The following is a 21155-nucleotide window of genomic DNA, read 5'->3' on the forward strand; positions in this document are numbered from 1 at the left end:
TCTGTGATCAGATGGTGAGACCTGTAGCTAGATCTTGCATGTTTCCACATTTCAGAACAATAGTGAACCACCAACATCTGGGGTATTTCAGATGCTCATTAAAAATCCATGTTCCTGGGGTATCTTCCAGACCTACTGAATCAAAATTATTGGAGTAAGAACCAGAAAGTTCATTTTCTGCAAGTTTCTCGGGTAACTTCTTTTCACATTCTCCAAGAACCATGGTTCCAGAGCATTGCTTCTCAAGCTTTACTGTGCATTAGAATCACCTCAAAAACAGGGAAAGTCAGGGCTCCTTGGCCCCAGAGACTGTGCTTCAGATGTCTTAGGTAGAGCCCTGAAATTCACATTTCATACGATCTCACGGGTGACACTGATATTGCTCGTCCAGTCAGTGGGTCATACTTGGAGCTCACTGCCTTAGAATTCCTGATTCTGTCATCAAAGAACTCAAGACACTGTGGTAGCCCCAGCTGACTCCCCACCTTCTGGAATCCATATCCTTGGTAAATCCTTCCCTTTTGTGTGGGCTGGACATATAATGAACAAAATATGCAAAACTAGTTGGATGCCACCTCTGAGACTAGTTATGAGAAGACAGTGACCACCCACTCTCACCCTTGCTCTTATTCTCACATGCTCGCTGATGAAGAGGCTGCCATGCTATGAGCTGTGCAATGGCAAGGCCCACAAGGCAAGAACCTGTGGGTAGCCTCTGGCCAACAGCAAGCAAGGCACTAATTCCTACTAATAGCAATGTGAGTGCGTTTGGAAACATATCCTTCCCTAGCTGAGCCTGAGAAGAAGACTACAGGTGTAGTTGATGCCTTGATGGAAGCCCTGTGAGCTACTCTGAGCCAGAGGACCCAGAAAAGTCAAGTTTGGATTCCTGCCTTCTCACAGAAGCTATGAAATAATCAATGTTCCAAGTCACTAGATGTGTTATGCAATGATAGATAATAGAGATGCTTTGTACATGAGCAACCCTGGAGTCGGTATGATCCCTTGGTATTTAACCCATCCTTCAAGTCCCTCATCTCATCTTCCTTATTATTAAGGAGACAAATGTGTGATAAACATAAATGAGCAATATTTAATAATACACACTGTTTACACGTAATTTACGTCATAATGTTCTTAGTGCTCAATTTTTAAGCCATGGCCCTGGAGAGGCTTCCCTTGGGTTTTAGGGAGGTTGTGGGGGAGCAGAGCCTCAGGGCAGGATGGGGATGGTGCATCCACATCAGACCTCACCCTCTGTGCACTCCACCTGGCCATTCTGAGGCTGTCTTTTGCACTAAGAGCATGGTGAATTCTCACCCACCAGTCCTCGTGACAGGAGGAGTAGCACCTCGACTGGCTGAAGAAAGAGAAGAAAGAAATGACTAGTTTCACTGCTGGCAAGGGGAGGGGTCTTTCCCTGAGAAAAGTCAGTAAAGGGAACAAAGTCCAATCTGCTTGCCTTCTCTCCAGTGCACTGCCTGATTTCTTCACTGATGGAAGGGGACAGCTTTTCTAGGGGCAAAAATTCTCATTTTCTCTAGAACTGTGTGTCTAGAAAGTACATTTCAGGGGCTGCATGTGTGGAAGGGCCACAGTCTACTGGAAAGGCTCTAGACACAAAGTCAGGACCCTAATCCCTGGTCCACCATCCATTCTTTGTGTGACTGAGATGAGCCCTCTCCCTCTGGACTGTGCTCTTCCCATTCTGAGATGAGACGATGGGCCAGGTCATGGCTTGAACTCCCCAAATTAGTGTCTAAGAGGCTAAGAAGAGAGGTAGCTTCTGACCATGGCAACTGGTCGGAGATGGGACAGCTGTCCTCAGAGGAACAGGCCCCCACCACTCAGCCAGCGTGCCCTCTCTGAGGAGCGCCCAGAGGGACAGCTGTGCCACAGGGGGCTCTGGCAGATGTTGTCCAGCCTGGTCCTAATGACGTCCTGCAGCTCCTCGTCACCAAGCAGGACCGCAGCCGCCAGGGCCAGCCAGAAGTACTCGGTGGCATCGTGGGCATCCTAACCCCCAGCATGGGGGCAGAAAAGAGACAGCATTAGCAGACATTTCCAGGAGAGGCTTGGAGGCAATGCCAGGAAATCTAAGAAAACTAGCTTTTGCCTGTTTGACATCCTTTCCTACCTCTTTCTCCTGGTTCCTTGGGGGAGTTCCCTCACCAAGTCCACGTCAGCTCTGTGACATTGCTAACCCCGGTGGCCCTCCTCCCCAGGCACAGGGATGGCGTCTTACCCAGACACAGACAATCATGAAGCAGCACCACCCTGGGCACAGAGCTTTAGGTATAAGAATATGACTCAAGCTGACTTGTCCCAAGTCACTCCCTGGGACCTTTCAAGTGTGACCTAAGAGAGAAAATGGTCCCTCACCCTTTTAGATGGGGGCTTGAAGCTGCGAATAATAGGAGGAGAAAAGGCCAAGTAACAGAGAGAAGTAGAAACATTCTAAGCCAAGAAATACAGAGAGAGGTCCCCACCTCTCTCTCAGATCCATGATGGCTTCTGGCTACCAGCTTCCAGCACTACCTGAAATTAAACTTATACCTGAATTTCCCAGTTCCTTGAGCCAATAAATCTCCTTATTTGCTTAAGCTAGTTTGAGTTGAGCTCTTTCCGTTGCAATGCCTAGAGTCCTTGGTTGATGAAACCAAATCATACACACTTTGTCCTACTTCCTGGGAGCTGTGGATCAAAGGCAAGATCGCTGAGGGGAGTTCTTCACTACCCCATCGTCCCTCCCTACATGGTTGGGATGCAGAAAATATGGTTCTTCTGGTGAGACTCAAAAAGATATGTCTGGTTCTCATTAACCCTCATAAGGCAATAATAAATTCAGACCAGAAACATTCTGGCAAATAAGAAAAAGACAGCAGAGCTGCCCTAAGGGTCTGCAAACAGAAGCCACTGTTTCTGTGTGAAAAGAGTAAGGATTCTGCTGAAGCAGAGAGAGACATCTGGTAAGGGAAGCCAATGTCTAGGGACAAAGTTCGACAGCCAGAATGCAACTGAGAATTATAGACCACACACATAGTTCTATTAATAGAAGTCACTGGAAAAATAAGAAGTTCTGGATTCAACTCCAGAAGAGCAAACAGGAGATCAGGGCTAAGATCTTCTCAGGACCTAGGCATGCTTACAATCTAAGACCCTGCATGTTATTATCTCAAACATGCCAACATGTACCTAGATTTCATCTAAAATATAATTTATAAAACTTCTTAAGAAGTGAGTTGCAACTGACTAGTTCATCTATAACATTTTTCAGACATACAGTTAGGAATTAATTTTAATTTTGAAGCTTATAGTTCTTTTGTTTGGGGGTCTCGTGTATTGTTTAGGTCTCATATATTTTCACAGGCCCTGGAGGAGCTCACAGGCACTAGAACATGTGCCCATAGTATCTGATAAATGAAATGGGCCCAGAAATCCCAGCAGGGCAAGGAAAGAGAGGAACATGTCTCCTTAGCAGAGATGGGAGCCTCTTTGAGGTCTCCAAGTGGGGCTAAGTGGAGACTGTCATTGTGTTCCCAGAGGAGCCCCTCCCCACCCTATGAGACAACACTCCCCAGTTTACCCCTCTCTACTTTACCCTGAAGGCTCAGGGTCAGGGAAGAATATAACTGGACAGCAGCTCTCAGACAGCCTCGCAAGCCTGTTTCTTACCTTCAGCTGGTAGAAGGTGAGTTGGCCCAGACGATAATACACCTTGGCATAGTATAAGGCCTCCTTGGGGGTCTGTAGCCAGGGTGGACAGAGGGACAGAGTCTTCAGGTAGCAGTCCTCAGCCATCTCATACATGTGCAGGGAATAGTACACAGTGGCCAGACGGTGGAAGGCCACCAGCTCCTGCCGCTGATCTTCTAGAAATTGGAAGACTGAGAGAGATATCCTACAGCCAACACCTTGCATCATTAGTTCACTCATTCATTCTGTACAAGTTAGAGACCCTTTCACTTTTAACTTATGCTTTAGAATCTTGGGGTCTAATGGGTCTATGACTGGTTTTGCCTTTGGTGGATTTATTGTTTCAATAACTAACTCCTTTAACACAAAACAGACTTTAAAAGAGAACAAAGGCTTCCAATTGTATTTTTGGAATATTTACAAGGTGGCTGTTTGATGTAATCTAAAAACATCACTTTTAAGCTTCAAAAAGCCAAAAGCCAAAGCTAAAAGAGAAGAATCCAACTCTCTGATATGGAAATATCCAGTGATGCGGAATCTCATGAAAGGGTGAATATATCCTCCTTTCAGCTTCCATCCAAGGAAGGATAAAAATGCTCCAGAGGGAGCTGCCTGGGCCCTCAAGGTCTTCCTAAGACCAGCAGACAGTTGCACAAATAAGGTTTTCTGCAGTAAAGGAAGAGCTAGGAAAAGAAGAGAGAGCTCTGAAGTGCAATTAAACACAATAAAGTCCAGTACCGTCCACATCTCATGCCCTTGAGAATGCCCAGAAGTCCCTTCTAGAATCATCACAGAAGACTCCATTTGCCCTTACATCTAATCAAGCATCCTTTAATAAAATCTGCTTTTCCTCAAGCACCAATATTTGAGATGAGTTTATCTTTTTATATTCTGCATTTTTTTTCTGTTTTAGTGACTTACATTGTTTCTCATTAGCTTTTGTTGTAAATGCAAGCTATTTCAGCTACTGAGTGAGTTAGGTTAATGGGAATCTGACTTTCATTTACATTTCAATACCATACGAAAATATGCACCTGACTAATAATCAACTAATTAAAAAGTTAAGGCACAGTGCTTTTGTAATAGGCCATTAGTGCATAGGATAGGATAGGATACCATATGTGCATAGGATAAAATACCATTTACCCTGGACTCAGAATAATACCAATGATACTAACTATAATAGTGTGCACAAGTAACACTTATCAAGGACTTATTATATACCAAGCACTGTGCTGTGGGTTTCAGCTGGATTATCATCGGTCTTCATAACAACTGCATGCTGTGGATGTTATTTTTAATCCTGATTTGCCAATGACAAACTTGAGGCTTATAGATATTAAATTAGGTAACTTGCTTACCTGGGGGCTCCTTGACACTTTGACCTAAAGTTTGAACCTATGGAGTCTGACTCCAAGGGTATGCTCTTACATCTTTGTTGTCCCTCAGGGAGTGTCACCCCCTCCCATTCAGTACCCCAGACAATTAGGACCACCTACCTGCAACTGTGCTGAGTCTGGCTGCCAAGGTAGCAAATTCCAAAGCCTTCTCATAGCCTTCCAGGCTGATCTGCAGCTCTGCCAACTTGTTGAAAATCCGGAGCTCGGTTCTCACTGCCTTCATCCTCCTTGCTAAGGGAACAGCCCCAGTCTGAGAACAGAGGCACAAGGAAACTTAGTCTAGCCGAGAATCATTAACATATACCATATTCTAGGAGGTTATATTATATCTTACTGCCAGGGACTGAGGGATGGCAATGACTGAAGCCGAGGGGGAGATGGCACTTCCCATGCATGGCTTTTCTCAGCTCTCTCTCCTGATCCTTGCTCTTGGTTGCTCTCCCAAGCCCTCAGAGGTGGAGGAACTAGAGGGTCATCAGGCTACCCTGAAACTGAGAGCAGGAAAGAGAAGACAACTTTCCTCAAGGCCACATGGGAAGTTACTCACCTTCCAGTTATGCAGTCCCTTCGCACCCAGTGCTAATCTACTAAGTACATACATGGAGTATGTGCATAGTGTCTGAGAGTCCCCAGGAAATAGTCATTTCTATTATTTTTATTATGAATGTTGGGCAGGTCACTTCATCTCTCTGAGCCTCAGGTTTCTCATCTATAAAATGTATATGACCAGGAGAACCTCAAAAATCAGAGACATGTCTTTCATTCGCTCCTAGCACAGTGCCTGGCACATATTGCAGGCTTGATGAATGTTTGATGACTGAATAAACAATTGAACAAGCAAATGAGTAAGTATTGGAATAAGCGAAATTTTAGGATCAAATAAGATAACAAAGTTTCCCAAACTTCAGTCTGTAATGAGCAATTATGGTTTTTTACATATCTACTTAACATATGGACATTTATTTAATTAATATTATTTCTTAAATTAACTGTCTTTTATTTTCTTGCCTCATTCTTTGCAATAATATCTGTGAAATCATGAGTTTGATAAACTGGTATTATACATTTTTAATTTTAAAAGTATATTTTAATACGTAATAAAACATAGTAAAGCAAAAGTGTTGATCCATAGACCAGTCATCTCCCACCATGCCATGTATATAGAAACATTCTGGTCAACAAAGACGTGCTACAAACTGTAAGGTACCATGCAGCTAAAAGTTGTAATTATTATGGTATGTTCTCTCAGGAAGAATACTTTATTTATCAAGCCCAAAAGTGATAGAGTTTATCAGCTCCTTCTTTGAGAGCCTGCTGGACTTAAGAGAGGGAGAGCTTGTGGGCAGACAAAGAAACACCATCAAGAGAGGAGAATGGGGCCTCAGGCCAAAGTCCAAGTGAACCTGCCTACATTTGTGCCACAGCCTGGCTGGAGATACTGCTGACTATGTAGCCCATGACTCACTCGGTAATACTCCACCGCACGATGCCTGTGGCGAGTCCCATTGAAGAACACATCACCCGCTTCCTCATACAGCTTGAGAGCCAAGGAGGGCTCCTCTGACTTCAGGGCTTTCTGGATGGCTGTCTGGGTAGGACAGAGACTTCTGTCAAAGGCGGAGAGAAGCACATCGAAATGTCCACAGGCCTGGCAAGAAGGACATCCTGACCATCTAGCTAACCCTCTATTAAGTCCCCGGAACCTTAAATTGTCTTCCGTACTCATAAGGCTGGTAAGAAGCCTTCAGAATTCCCTAGTTCTGCATTTCCCCTTTGATGACATGGAGATGAGATCATTTGATGAGATGATGAGTTTACTTTGACAGCCCTAGAAATGGTTTTCAGCAGCACAAACATCTTGTAATAGTTGAATATTTATTTTAATGTGTTCAGAGAAAGAATATTAATAATACATCAATAGATAGCTAGAGGGAAATTTGTACAACACAGGGAGCTCAGCTCAGTGTTCCGTAACAACCTAGATGGGTGGAATGGGGAACGTGGTTGGAGGGAGGCTTAAGAGGGAGGGGATATGTGTATTACAGCTGATTCACAATGTTGTACAGCAGAAACCAACACAATATTGTAAAGCGATTATCCTCCAATTAAAAATTTTAAAAATTAAAAAAATAATACATCAAAATCTCTGATTTTAGATAGCACTGTTTAATGTAAAAAGTTAAGCTGATATGAAGTTGAGTCAAAGAAAAATAAATAAATAATGGTACAGAGGTCATGGATATGGCAAAACTATAAACCTGATGTATAAATGACTGAAGTTTGGAAAAAGTGATTTCATTCAACACGTACAGTTTCCAGATGGAGAAACAGGCTCAGAATAAGGAGTTTTCAAGTTTACATCAATAGTTAGTGGCAAACAAATGCTAGTGTCTTTGGTCCCATTACCCTTCTCCTGGCCCCTATGATCTCTTTATCTCGAACAAGCTATTTAATTTTGCACCTAAACAAAATGTGATGAAGACACAGAAGAGAAGCATGTACCACAACTGCAGCACAACTACTGTATCTCAAAGATCCTTAGGTAGAGAATGATTTACCTCAATGGGAAAGACTGCAGAACATCAAGTCAGGTGGCAGTCTAGGGTTAGGGGTGTCTGGGACCAATTCTGGTCTGTGAATTACAGGGCCAAGGTCCCTCAGTTATTTTTATTGCATATACAGATACACAAAAATAGAGGCAGTGAGATGCAATCCTGGAGTCAGGAGTTCTACTACCAAGCAATGAACAACCCCAATAGCCCCCTCTGGGCCTTTGTCTCCTGGAGAGAGAAAGACAAGACCGAATTATCTGTTCTCTGATAATTCTTCCACCTCTAAAATCCCAAGGCTAGAGAATAGAGTTTGAACGAAAAAACTTTTTAAGTCATACTGCTGGAGAGCAGTTTTAACCACTTACTAGCTGTATCACTTTAGGCAAGTTACTCAGCCTCACTGAGTACTGTCTTAAAATGTAAATTTCAATAGAAACTCCTGCCACAGTTTGTAATGAGGATGAAACAACATCGTGCATGTGAAGTGTTTAACAAAGTATCCCATGCAAAGTAAGACTTCAAACATGTTATACAATCATTATTAAGACTCAGTGGAAGCAAATTTGTGTGAGTATAAGTAATAGAGTAAGGGAGTTGGGTAAAGGGGAAGAAAATGAAAAATGGGAAGGAAGTGAAGATTAAAAGGCATATTTTTGATAGAGTACATCTTCTTATCTACCATCATAATGTCAGTATTGTGCAGACAGTGATAATGATGATGATGAAATACCATTTATTAAGCATTTACTAATTCCCATGTACTTAGTAAATGTTTAAGTACATGTGTTTACTATGCAAATGTTATACTTAATATTTACTAAAGACAGATCCCCTCATGAAGAAACTGAGGCTCAGAGAGCTCAGATAAGTCACACAGTTCATAATCAATGGCCCTGTGATTTGATTCCAGGTCCCTCTTCCTTTAAAGCGGAGGTACTTAATCTATACTATGATATACTACAGATGTTAAAGGTGTAGAAACAACAAAAAAAATCATAAGAAAATAATAATGTTAATATACTGCAAACATCAACCTTCCTTACCTCCCTGAAGTCAAGCTGTGTGTTGAGCTTTAGAAAGACGGATAAAAGTGCCAAGACAGATGAGCAAGTCTCCCATCATGTTGAGAGCTCACACATGCATATGGAATTCAGGGACTAGCCCACAGCTGCTTGTTTTCAGCCTATCAGACTGCCCTGGTTTCCACCTTTAGTCCAGGGAGCAACCCAGAGTTGACTGTCCCCCTAAGAGCTTGACAAGAACATCACCTCTCCCTAGTTCCAGCTCACCACTTTGGAGGGTACAGCTGCCCCCATTCCCATGGTCCAGGCCAGCAGATAAGCTCTGCTGGAGACCTACCTGCAGGTACAGCTCCACCAGTTCATCTTCCTGCATGAGGTAGTGGAGTCGCCCAGCCCCAAGCCAGGCCTCGGCAGCCTTGTCTCTCTCCCCCAGGTCAGTGAAGATACGCAGGCTCTCCTTGATGCAGGTGAGGGACCTCCTGAGGGACCTGGGGATGAACATGGACTCATAAGGTATGAGGGCTCAAAGAGACCCAGAGTCATTCAGCACAGGAGGACACTGAAGCTCTGGTGGGTGGACAACATTATTTCAGATCACACAGGGAGATCTGCCTAAACCAGCTGTGATCTGGATCTATCTAAACCAGCTGTGACCTCATTCCAAACCAGCTGTGATCTGGATCTGCCTAAACCAACTGTGAGACCTTGAGAAAGTATAGAATCTCGCTGTGCCTTGGCTTCCCCATCTACAAAATGGGGATATAATTGTACCTGCCTCAGAGGATGGTTATGAGAATTAAATGAGATAGAGTGTTTAGAACAGTGCCTACCATAGAGTAGGCACTTGATAAACGTTAAATGTTAGTTATCATTTTTATGATTACTGGCCCATGATCCAACCATCTTTCCATGACACTATAACATTTTTCATAAGAACTTAACACAGTGAATGATAAATGCATACTTATTGAGTAAATGTACAAAAGAATGACCATAGTGGTAACTGTAAATCATTAGAAAGATTTTGATGTTTGTATAATAAGAAAAATCAAAGAAGGAGGAAAGTCTTGGTGTTTAACGGACTACTCTTCAGTTATTTGGAAATTGTTCATGTAGAAAACTCTTCCCCTCACGTCAGGGATTAATGAAGAAACAAGGCATAGGTAATACAGTGTTGCACATGTTCAGAATTCCAGAACAAGAAGGAACACTGGGCATCACCAACTTCAGCAGTAACTAGAATCACCTAGAAACTCTTTAAACATGCATCCACAGGCAAAGTCATCACCCCAATGTGTTGACATACCATGCTAGCCTGGTACACTCTAGCTCAGGTAGCAGCATTTTGTCAAAGCTCCTTATCAGTTACTATTGTGACTCTATTGTGCAACTTGGGTTGAGACTCTCTCCTTATTTCATAGGGAAAACAGGCCCAGAGATGGGAAGTGACTTGCACAAGACTGTACACCACACTGGGGGAAAATCAAAGGCCAGAACTCCATTCTCCTGAGTCTCAGCCCAGGACCCATCCCACAATACCCATATTCTTCATAGTGTGACTCATGACTCACCTGTACCAACATTACCTGGGAGCTTATTAAAAACAGACTCCCAGAGATCTCTCAGACTGACTGAATCAGAATCATCACAGTAGCAAGCCAGGAATCTGAATTTCTAAGACACACCCAGATTATACTACTGTGCACTGAAGTTTGGGAAACACCAAACCGTGGAAATCCTTCTAGGAACACTGACCATTACCAACTAAATCTGTAAATAGTTAGGAGGTCCTTATCAAACATTGTTCCATCTCATGATAGGCAACCCAGGCCCCAGGCCCCCTTGTGCACAGTGATGGAAATAAGTATTGTTTGTGACTAATAAGGCCCTGATTCATCTTGGCAACGAGGCGGCTATTAGCCTTCAGAGAAACTGCTAGACATTTGGTCCTTGTAAGTCCTGAGAAGAAAGAACTCTAGTTCTCTGATGCCCTGCTTCTGATATGACATTTACTGACATTAAGGATGGGCAGTGGCCACTCTCCGTCAAGAAGCAGAATGTCAGACTTGCTCCTGAGACTGTGCTGTGAGCCGAGAAGCTGCACACAATGCTGAGGTGGTCACCAACCTCCCTGGCCTGGTAACCACAGGCCTCCTTCACTACAGGAAGCCCTGACCTTTTCTCACCCACTCTGCACCCCTTAAATGCCAGCAGGGATAACAGGTTCTACAGCCTGGCCTCCAGTGCTCCCCTACTCCCACTGTAACAATTAATGAAGACAGGACCCTACATCTCATCCTGGGAGATTCTTGGGATATGGTTATCTTCTCCAAACCCCCAGGGAGCAAGATGTGGGTTATCACAGAGAAATGAACTCACAAGAAGGTATTTTGATCTTAGAATTTTTCTCTCTGAGTTCACTATGACTGTGAAAGAGAGGAGGTCAGCATTCCTCAAAAATTACTCCAAGGGGGAAGATAGGACTTAGAGAGACCCAGATGCTCACATAACTCTATCAACACTCTATGTGCATGGATTTTCCAAAGACCATTGCTTCCACCAAGACTTATACCTGATTCATGACTCCAGTGTAAGACAAGCACCTTATGGTCTAAAGTTGGGAAGTGGTCTCCAGCTTCCTTGGTTCTTTCCTACCACCACTCACCACCCCATGTATTTATATCTACCAGTGGCTACGCCGTATCACCCACAAGATGAGTCACTAGCTTGGCCTGGAATGTCCCAGCATGCCAATTCCTCTAGTCAACACCTGCAGGTTCCAGGTGTGGCTCAGCTCCCAAATCAAAGAAGTAAGGAGAACAGCTGGTGGAAGACAAGAAATCAGTCTTGATCCCAAGTCTCATGAATTCTGGCCAGCTATGCCCAGGCCCTGCCATAGTATCTCCTTTTCTCATTTTTTTCTGCCCCCAAAATTCAATCTCTGTGTCTGAATCCTTGTTTCTTCCTTCTTGTGTGGATATCAGTCATGAGTCTGTGGTGAGATGACTTCAGTACACCTGCATTCCCAGACTTCCTCCTACCAAGCCCTGCTGGGGTTTTCCAGATCCCTGCCCTGCCTGGATGAATGCTGGACCTCTGGCCAGAGCCCAGCTTCCACTAATTGGTCTTATCCAATTTCCATAATAAGAACTGCCACTCACCAGGGGCTGACCCTGGGCCAGGTGTTGGGATACAAATTTTCAGTACACATCCTCTCATTTAACCCTCAAGAAATCCCCAGCCATGAAAGTTCTTAGCTCATTTTGCAAATAAAGAAACCCAGGGGTCTTTTAAAAAACTTGTCCATGTTTGCATTCCTCATTTCTAAAGCTTTATGTGTAGCTCTCTGCTGTTTTGTCTTTAATAACAGCATGGACTATAATTGTTACTTATGATTTATTGAGACCTTAGCATGCACTAGGGGCTTGACACGCATAATTTCATTTAATCATCACAACAGCACTAAGAAAACAGTATTATTATCGTATCCATTTGCAAATGGGAAAAATAAGGCTTTGAAGGGTAGGCAATAAAGACCAGGTAATAAACTCTGTTTAAACAAGGATCTAACCCTGAGAATCAAACTCCAGAGCCCCTCCACAGACCCTCGAACAGTGCTCAATTTCTGGCTCAGAAACCAACTTGTGGAAAGACTTTTGTTTCTTTTGCCACTTTAACAACTTCAAAATTTTGAAGGACATAAAGCAACCTCAAACCTTGAACAAAGTGCCCCCATTGGAAAAAGATGGATGGTGATGTACATCCTAGGCTTGTGATAAAAGGAGAACATGTCAGCAAGTGCAATTCTTTCCTTGTTTATGATTCCAAAAATGTTAGGGATTGCTCATATTAGCTACACTGAAAACCAAACATTGAAGCATTTTTTTTTCAGTTCCACAGGAGTAAGATGCACAAGAATAAGAATGAAAGCCATGAAAAATGACTTCTAGGCATCTAGGGATTGTATTACATGCAAAGAATCATTACTTTGAAAAGGCCTGTTGCATGCAAGGCATTTCTTTCTGAAAAATAATATGCACATTCTTTGTGTCTCTTAGCACCATTTATGTGATACTTGCAGTGAGTATGTGTGTAATATCTACTTCCTGAACTAGATGATAAGCATTATCAGCTCAGGGACTGGGCTGACATTTGTCAGCTTTTAACATAGGGTCTGGGCCATAGTACATGTTCAGCAAGTATTAGTCGAACTGATCCAATAGAACCATAAAGTTCTCAAGGAACCCACCTGGTTCAGCTCTAGAGCTGAGTCTATAGACAGTCTAAAGTCTATATTGTGTCACCCTAAAACAGAAGACAAGACCCCTAATGACCTGTCTCATTGAGAGAATGAAAGACTTCATCAAACTAGATTCTGTAGTCATTACCATGAAGGCAAAGAAAGCAAGACTCAAAAGATATACTGAACAAAGGGATAGCAAAGTATCTCAAGACAAAATTCTGAAGGCTGAACCAAAGTTTTCATCATCTATTGCCCTCCCTTCCTACTCACCATCACTGAACACTAGAGAAAACCTTTCAAATAGGAGGAATGTAAATGAGCAGAAAAGCAGTATGGGTAGTGAAAATCACTCACTCTTCCCTCCTCATAAGGTCATCATGAGATTGCACATTGGCTGGTAATCAGTGCAAGCTCTGTTACTATTATGACCTCCATTTTCAATATGGATTATGACTGTGCCAGTCCAGAGGCCCACCTGCACCCCCATCTAACCTCCACATCCCTCCCTGGGAGGTAGGCTATAGTCTTCTCTCTCCTTTAGTACCTATATCCAGAGAAACATCAAACTCGGTCCATTAAATCTACAGAATGTTTTTCAAATGTGCCCTCCCCTTTCCATTGCTACAGTTAGACCCTTGGCCCCAAAAGGTCTTCTCTTACCCTTCTCCAGTTTTCAAAATCTTTCTCATCCCTCAAAGGCATCTTTAAATGCTATCACCTTCATGAAGGTGATCCACCAACCCTTAGCTGAAAGTGTTGTTTCCTTTCCCTCCAAACCTGACCCAGCAGATGCCTGCCATCTCACCCATGAACACTTCCTGCCTTTGCCTGATATGGCTTTGAGCTTTGTAAGAATGGAAATCCCATGGGGAGAATTTAGTTGAAAAAATGTATCCATTACATCAAAACCCACTTAATAAATTCTTCCTAGAAGTCAGTGCCAGGAAAAAATTTGCTCCAACAGATACATTGTTTTATCAGACAGTGGGAACCTCGTATGGTTTTTCCCTTTTTACCTCAGCTACCAGGAAGCTTAGAGCTAAATTACAGTAACCACCTCCAGGTGCATGGAAACACTTGTTTATCTATTTCTGTTAGCTGGTCTTTGTTCTATTCTTTTTCACAAAGGCTTTGCAGGAGTAGTTGATTTATACATGCTAAATAAATAGAGCATTATAGCACATTCTCTCTGACAAACTGAGCATCCTGAAAAGGGGTAGACATCTCATGCCCACGCAAATATGTATGTCTCTCTGTTCTACGCTAGACACTAGGTCTGCCCACTTGGAATTTACAGTCACTACATCAAGACCTTCTGAAGCTACTTCAGAGTCTTTAAAAATCCCCAAAAGTTTAGGTCTCTGATCTAGAAGGCCCATAACTTTAAGAATCTGCCTCCAAAACTCAAGACTCTTTGGAGGCAGCAGGAGTTCTTATACTAATAGGGCCATTACCAGTGTAGCATAGCATAGCTGGCTCGTCCTAGACGTAACATTTTAGAACTAGAAGGCACCTTATTCAATTTAACCTTATAAATGGGGCAACCAAGAGGAGAAATGACTTATTTAAGGACATATTATAAGCTCATGGCAGGCTCAGTTTTCCTGACTCCCAATCCAGTTTCAGTCTCTTCTCTCACTGCTCTGTGGCCTCTGACTTCCAGACACTCCTTGGAGCAGCTCCAGCTCCACACCTTCCCTTCTCTCTATCTCTCCCCACACCTAAGAAATCCAGTGGTCCTTCATATTGCCTTAAGAAAGGCCTCTGCACTCTGTTGACAGCATCCAGGGCTTTTTCTCTGGCTTTTCCCTTAGAATTTCAGTGGTTTTTTACAGCTGGAGGAAGGAGGAAGGCTGTGAGCAAAGGATGGCAGTTGGGTAGGTGATTAATCACGGCAGAGCAATTAATCTGAGACTGAAGTTGCACACAGGGGAGGGTGGCAATAAACCTGACACATATTTGCCACCCATACTCCAGTCCCTTAAAAGTCAACTTTCCCAAAGCCCATTCTCACTATGTGTTACCATGAATATATGACTATCTCATCTCTAAGGTTAATTTAAGCCTACCTTCTGGATCTGCTCCCAAGCTATACAGATTCCTAAGGTGTTCAGAACAGAAACAGAGTGGGGCTGGGGCCAGGCTTCCTGGCCCCTCACAGAGTGCAATGATCCAAAACTCCATTCCTGGGACTAAAGACAATGGGATATTTGGAGGATACCTGATTCTTGTGAGAAAGGGAAGAGATGAGGGAGAGGGAGACAGAATGGGAGAAATAAAGACAAAGAAAGATTTCATTATCTGATTATTAGTGGTCTGATTTATCAGGTACCCAAGGTTACCATATTGCCTAGAAAAGCAAAAATTATCATTTAAATGCTTTTTCCTCAATTACTTCTCTTTGCTCAACCCTGGCAATCATCTCTCCCCCACGTTAGAAGTCATTCATAATTTTGAATACAATGCTACAATGCTAATCTATTGCAAAGTGAAATTAAATATAAACCATGCAGAGTTTAATGGAATCAATTAAAGGCTTGTTAGAGAGCAAAGCTGCAGGCCATGCCACTGGCAAATGAGGATCAGGCAGATCTGATCAGTGAAGAGACAGAAAGGAAAATCAGCAAGAGATGGCAGGATAGTTCACTTGAGAATAATTTAAATATCAGGAGTGGGGGGAAAAAAAGCCTTTGGGTAAAACAGTTACGTTTTGGGATATTTTTGAAAAATGAGCCTTTCTAAGAGAGTCCCAAAAAGTCAATCATAAAACACTTCTTTTGTTATGTTTAGTTTATGACTTAGAGCACAGCTGCAGTTATAACTTTAGCTTCTTAACTAAAAAGTGAAAATAAACTTAGTTTCATCATTTCCAGTTTCATTTTAAAGGTAAGTTACCAATCAAAATTTTTTACTGTGAAATTTTACACCCCTGTTTCCTGTGCATTTATTTACTTTGTGTCCTTTCTCTAATACCAACTGTCCTCAGGTAATGAAGACCTCCTGAGGGTTCCATGGTCCTCAGTATAATAATTGCCACCTCTCTGAATTATGCACCCTCAGCCACGTCCATTTGATAAATTGTTAGAGAAACACACAGGTAATTACTTATAACACAGCCAACGTGATCGAGCCTTATCAGGTACTGTCCAAGTGTCCCGTGTGCATTAACTTGTAAGGAAGTGGAGGCATGGGCAAGTATAAAAATTGCCCAAAGTCACACAGCTAATAAGTGATGGGTGGCACTGAGTTTACAATGTGTGGTGGCTGCAAAGACCATGTTCTTTTCCATGATGCCATAAACACATCATGTACATTTGTACTTAACTTTGCGAGGGAAAGTATACTGATTCTCCTTAAGGAAGAAAACATGTTTCTAAGAGCGTCCTTGAGCCTGAACTCACCTGGATGTATTTAGGTTCCGATAGAGCTGTCCAAGGGACTCCAGCAGCCTCCCCTCCATCTCCCGGTCTCTGAGTTGCTGAGCCAGTGTCAGCCAGTGCTCGTGGTAGGTGATGCATGCCGTGGGGTTTGGGGACACAGAGCTGTAGAAATGGCAGAGGGATTTGGTGACCTGAAGCTGACCTGAACATAAAGCAGGAACATGGATGAGATGACTGGAGATAGGACAAAGGAAAAAAACGTCCTCTAACACTTTTCTCTTAAAGCATCTCAGCAGCACAGGACATACTCACTCTTCAGGTGTTGATGCCTTAAGCCAAACAGCAGTGCCATTTCATAACAAAAGCGGCCACTGGCCAGCTGGCGTCCATACACCTGGACCTGGGCCAGCCAGAGAAGCACCTGTACTAATTCCATGTCTGTCTCCATGCTGGCCTGGAGTGTAGAATAGAGTTTCACAGACTGTAGAAGATAGTTCCTGGCTGGCTGCTGAGGCCAGGACTTAAGGGTCAGATGGCCAAGATTGGCCAAAGCCACTGCCTGGTTGCGCACATCCCCCACCTCCTGGGCTCTGTTCAAGGCCCGAAGATAGCTCTTGGCTGCCCTGTACACCCGGCCTTCACCTTGAAGTGCAAGTCCCATGAGGTTATAGACTACTCCTTTGTGGATAACACTCTCTGTCTCCTTCAGGGAGTATAAGAATGGCTCAAGGATGTCCAAAGCCTTCTTTGGCTGGCTGGATAAGAGATAGGCCCATGCCAAGCAGAGGGAAGACTCAAAAGCTTCCTGCTCACTCAGCAGCTGGCCTAGCCTCAAAGCTTGGCTCAGGTAGTGGATGGCACCATCAGGAGACCTGTGTTGGAGGTACACTTTGGACAGGATGAGACACAGGACCCTCTGGGTGCTCCAATCCGCCTGTTCCTCACAGTAAGTCAGTGCCTGCCTGAGTGCCGGGCAAGCCAAGGAAGAAACTTCACCCCAGCTTGGGGAGGAGATGCCAAGGAGCTTGGTGATGTTCTGCAGGACCAGGTGGACCTGCCAAATTGGAAGGGTCATCCCTTGGACACTCTGAGTTCCACGCAGCCGGGCAGAAGCCACTGCAAGGTGTGGCAGATATTTCTTGTCATAGAGAAAACTCAAGATGGTGGTTGCAGCATCTGAGGTGGAAAGGTGTCCAGAGAGGAGCTGCAGGCGCTCAGCGAAGGGCAGGACCTCGTCATGCCGGCCAAGGCTTAGGAGCAATCGGATGGCCAGAAAGCAGGCCCTGGCCTCCAGGGGGCAGCTGCCTGACACGATGCCCTGTCTCAGCACATAAGCCACCACATCCAGCTCGCTCATGGCACTATACTCCCGGTCAGGCAGGCAGGCCAACAAGGTACCTGCCTTCTCCAGCAAGGATGAGCCTTTATGCCTCAGCCTCTGCCTCAGGTAGATGGCTGCCAAATTGATGTACAGGGCAGCCACCAAGGATAGATCCTTAAATGCCCCATTGAGAATGTGGATGGCCTCCTCAAAGTACACCCTGGCCTGAGAGAGCTTGACCTTCCTGACACTTAGCCGACCCAGGAGGAAGCAGAGCCGGGCGTGGGCCCAGGTCATGTGGCTCCGCTTGGCCCACTTCCTCGAGGCCTCCAGGTAAGCCATGAGCTCATCCTCCTCAGAGTAACTATAAAAGGAAGACGTGAGGAAAGAGAAGGAAAAATCATAGAGGCTCTTAAAGTGGTCAGCATAACCCTCGTGATCCAGAAAAGCCAACAGGGGGGCGAAGTTCTCAGCCTCCTCCTCCTCCTGAGCGGTGTTCAGGTTCATGAGCAATTCTGGGTCATCAAGGTTATCAGGCTCTGGCAGATGATAGGTGTCTGAGGCAGCTGAAAGGAGCTCTTCCTCCAGACTGGAGTCCTCAGAGCTGCTGGAGTGTCCGGAGCCCACAGCCTGATGCTCCTCCCAGGCTCCACCAGGCCGGGTCTCCTTGTAGCCTTCGGACTGGGACACTGTAAGGGACAGGCAGAATTGAGCAACACTAAGTACCTGCAACTATGGTGGCCAGCTCTTGGCAAGAGGACAAGATTCTGTCCCACAGGACTGCAGGTCTGGTTCAGCATGATCTCTACTCACCGCTCAGATCGTTTGGAAGACTTTGGATGGATTCAAACCCACCTGGATAGAGATGAAGGACAGACCCGAGTTAGGTCAGAATGGTCCGGCATGCCTATGCCTGCATGTGTTCCCTAGACCAGTGGCCCCTTAGACATTTTGTGTTTCAGACCATCTGCTGTCCCTAAGGTACAAGACAGCACTTCCCTTTCACCATCAGTGCTGCGGGGACCTAAAGATTATCTGGTCTAACCCACTCACCATACAGTTGAGCAGAGGCAGAAATGAGAAGAGAGTCAGAGAAGAAAAGACAGAAACAGGAGCTCTATGCCAAGAGGTGTGAGTGTGCAGAGCAGGGGTGATGATGGAATCTGAAGGCCCAGATCTTTCAGTGAGTTTATGACAGAGCCGTGAACCAAACTCCATGGGCAGCACACCTGTGGCGTGTGGCATTGCTTCTCGTTGCCATGTATACCACCCTCCTTCTTCCTTCCTCTGTCATCCACCCACTCAACAGACAGATTCAGTGTGCACAATGTGCTTTGTAAACTTGATAGGATGAGGTGACCAAATGTCAATAATTAAGAAAAGAAGGTAAAGAAGCATCTGAGGTTCCTAAGTCTTGTTCCCTGAAGTACTTTGGTGGGATGAGGTGGGAGAAAGCACAATCTCTAGTAGTTTTAGACATTTTGAATTTGTAGTACTTGCAGGAGCTCTAGCAGTGAATGAAATAGATCTGCAGCCAAGAAGAAAAGTGGAGACTTGCAAACATGGATTTGTGACTGACACTAGGTCACAAAGAATGTCTCAAAGTCCCAAAAGAAGGATTTGAAAGGAAAAGCAAAGCAGGTGGGGGAGGAGTGGTTAGAGGGGATTTGCGAATGAGCTGGGAAAACATCAGCATTTTACTGGCAGATGAGAGCCAATCCAGGAGACTGGAAAGGCACAGAGAAAAGAAGAGTCATGGAGACCAGGGTGGTTTATGGTGCAGCCATCTAACAAAAGTGACACAAGTGAAACAAAAGTGAAACAAGTGAACAAAAGTGACAAGATAACAAAAGTGAACACATTTCACTGTGTTCAAAAGTGAACAAAAGTGAAATAAGATAAGGTGAGAACCAAAAAGATGACCTTGGGCTTGGCAGCAAAGAAGTTGATCCCCTTGGCCAAAGTAGCCACAGTGGAGCTGGTGGAGGTGAAGGCCAGGTTCATGCTCCATAGAACAGAGCTGCTAGAAAAAAGATTCTACCTCTTCCTGGCAAAGAAGCAATAACCAGCCACCTGTGCCCCAACTCTGAGCTCTCCAGTGAACTTTGAGGGTAGCAGGTCCCTCACCAAGTCAAGCCTCCACTTGCTATTCTCAGGAGAAGGTTTCTTCTGTGAGTGTCATTGAAGGTACTTTATATCTGCAACCCCCAAAGGTCCTACAGCCAAACACAGCAGAACTAGAGAGCTGGACTCTAGGTTCCTGCACCTGTCCCTCACTGACGTTGTGGGACACCTGCCTGTCTTACTGCAACCATTTCTCTTGGGGCCAGGACCCCCAAGAACACAAATAATGCAGGAATTACCAAAAAAAATTAATAATAATAATGCTTCCTCTCAGAGAAAGAATTACAGGGCATAGGCCTTGGGGGAGTTGGAACTTACCAACAGGATGCCCCTTCTGCTGGTTGCCTTGGTGCCAGGAACAACCTGTGAAGCCATGAAGTACAGCCCAGCACCCAGCAGAGATGCACCCTTGGTCTGTACATAAGAGCTAATGGGCTGCCTGAGACCTGTCCCTGGATCTCCCTCAACCACTGGGTCAACAGTTGGCAGATACCCTGGATCCAAGTCTGCAGCCACCCCTACCTCCAGAGCAGGCCGCTAATCCTTGATTTTCAGACCTTGGCTCCTGACTACCAAGCCGCATTCATAACTTCAGCTTCACGGTTCAGCTGGGTGCAGCAGTGTGATCTGCCTGTAGTAAGAAAGTGCCACCTGGGCTGGTGCTGATACCTGGGCAAGGTGCTAATCACAAATGTTCCTGTGCCTAGATAAAGTTTTCAACTCCCACTTCTGCTCCATAGGCTACCCTGTGAGTCCTTCTGCAGAATCTCTGGCCATACCCATGAAATATGTGCCATCTAATGTGGCCACTAAGGAGTGGATGCAGCATCCCCATCACTGAAGAGATAGGAGAAACGGGAATCCTTCCTCAAACTCTGTCAATGTATGAAGCACTTCTTGACACAGAGCAAGGGACCCCTCACAAAGTAAGGGAAAGGAATGTCATTCATTCATTCAGTCAGTCATTCAGACACCGCTGAAAACTGTGCTAGGTACTGAGGCTCCTCACTCACCCAAGGCTGACATATCCAACAGTCCAAAGTCATTTTGCGTCAGGGGCACTGTGGTGAAGTAGGAATTGTCCTGACTAGAGGACAGGGGAGGGCAGTTCTTATCCTGGCTCAGGCACTAATTCCACTTGGGCCTCAGCTTCCTAATCTATAAAATGACAGAAGTCATTTCTTAGGTCTTTCCAGTTATAATGGTCTATGGCCCCACCTTTATTATTGTGGGGCCAGACCTACTTCAGCTCTAGGAGGAAGTTCAGCCACAACCCAGGAAGTTTTCTTCTCCAGTTTATAATGGAAGGTTCAATATGGCCAGCCTCCCATTCTGTAGCTGAGTTGATTTCATTACATCTCATACTTTATAGGCACCAAGTCCCTTGTGACTCTAGATCATCTGAAATCCAAAGTGA

General features: G+C 44.5%; 1 protein-coding gene across 1 annotated transcript in view; it reads right to left on the reverse strand.

The window, feature by feature from the left end:
* Positions 1-253: 253 nt before the first annotated feature.
* The window catches only part of SH3TC2 (SH3 domain and tetratricopeptide repeats 2), a 59775-nt gene continuing 38873 nt past the window's right edge, over positions 254-21155 (reverse strand). Inside the window, exons 10-17 of the mRNA XM_061151682.1 lie at positions 18428-18469; positions 16606-18303; positions 16315-16495; positions 9008-9158; positions 6562-6684; positions 5196-5346; positions 3676-3872; positions 254-2016 (exon numbers count right to left, since the gene is read on the reverse strand). Coding sequence (XP_061007665.1) covers positions 1825-2016; positions 3676-3872; positions 5196-5346; positions 6562-6684; positions 9008-9158; positions 16315-16495; positions 16606-18303; positions 18428-18469 — 2735 coding nt within the window. The 3' untranslated portion in view covers positions 254-1824. The remainder of the gene's footprint in view (positions 2017-3675; positions 3873-5195; positions 5347-6561; positions 6685-9007; positions 9159-16314; positions 16496-16605; positions 18304-18427; positions 18470-21155) is intronic.

Source organism: Dama dama, chromosome 9, assembly GCF_033118175.1.
Source record: "Dama dama isolate Ldn47 chromosome 9, ASM3311817v1, whole genome shotgun sequence".
Classification (NCBI taxonomy): Eukaryota; Metazoa; Chordata; class Mammalia; order Artiodactyla; family Cervidae; genus Dama; species Dama dama.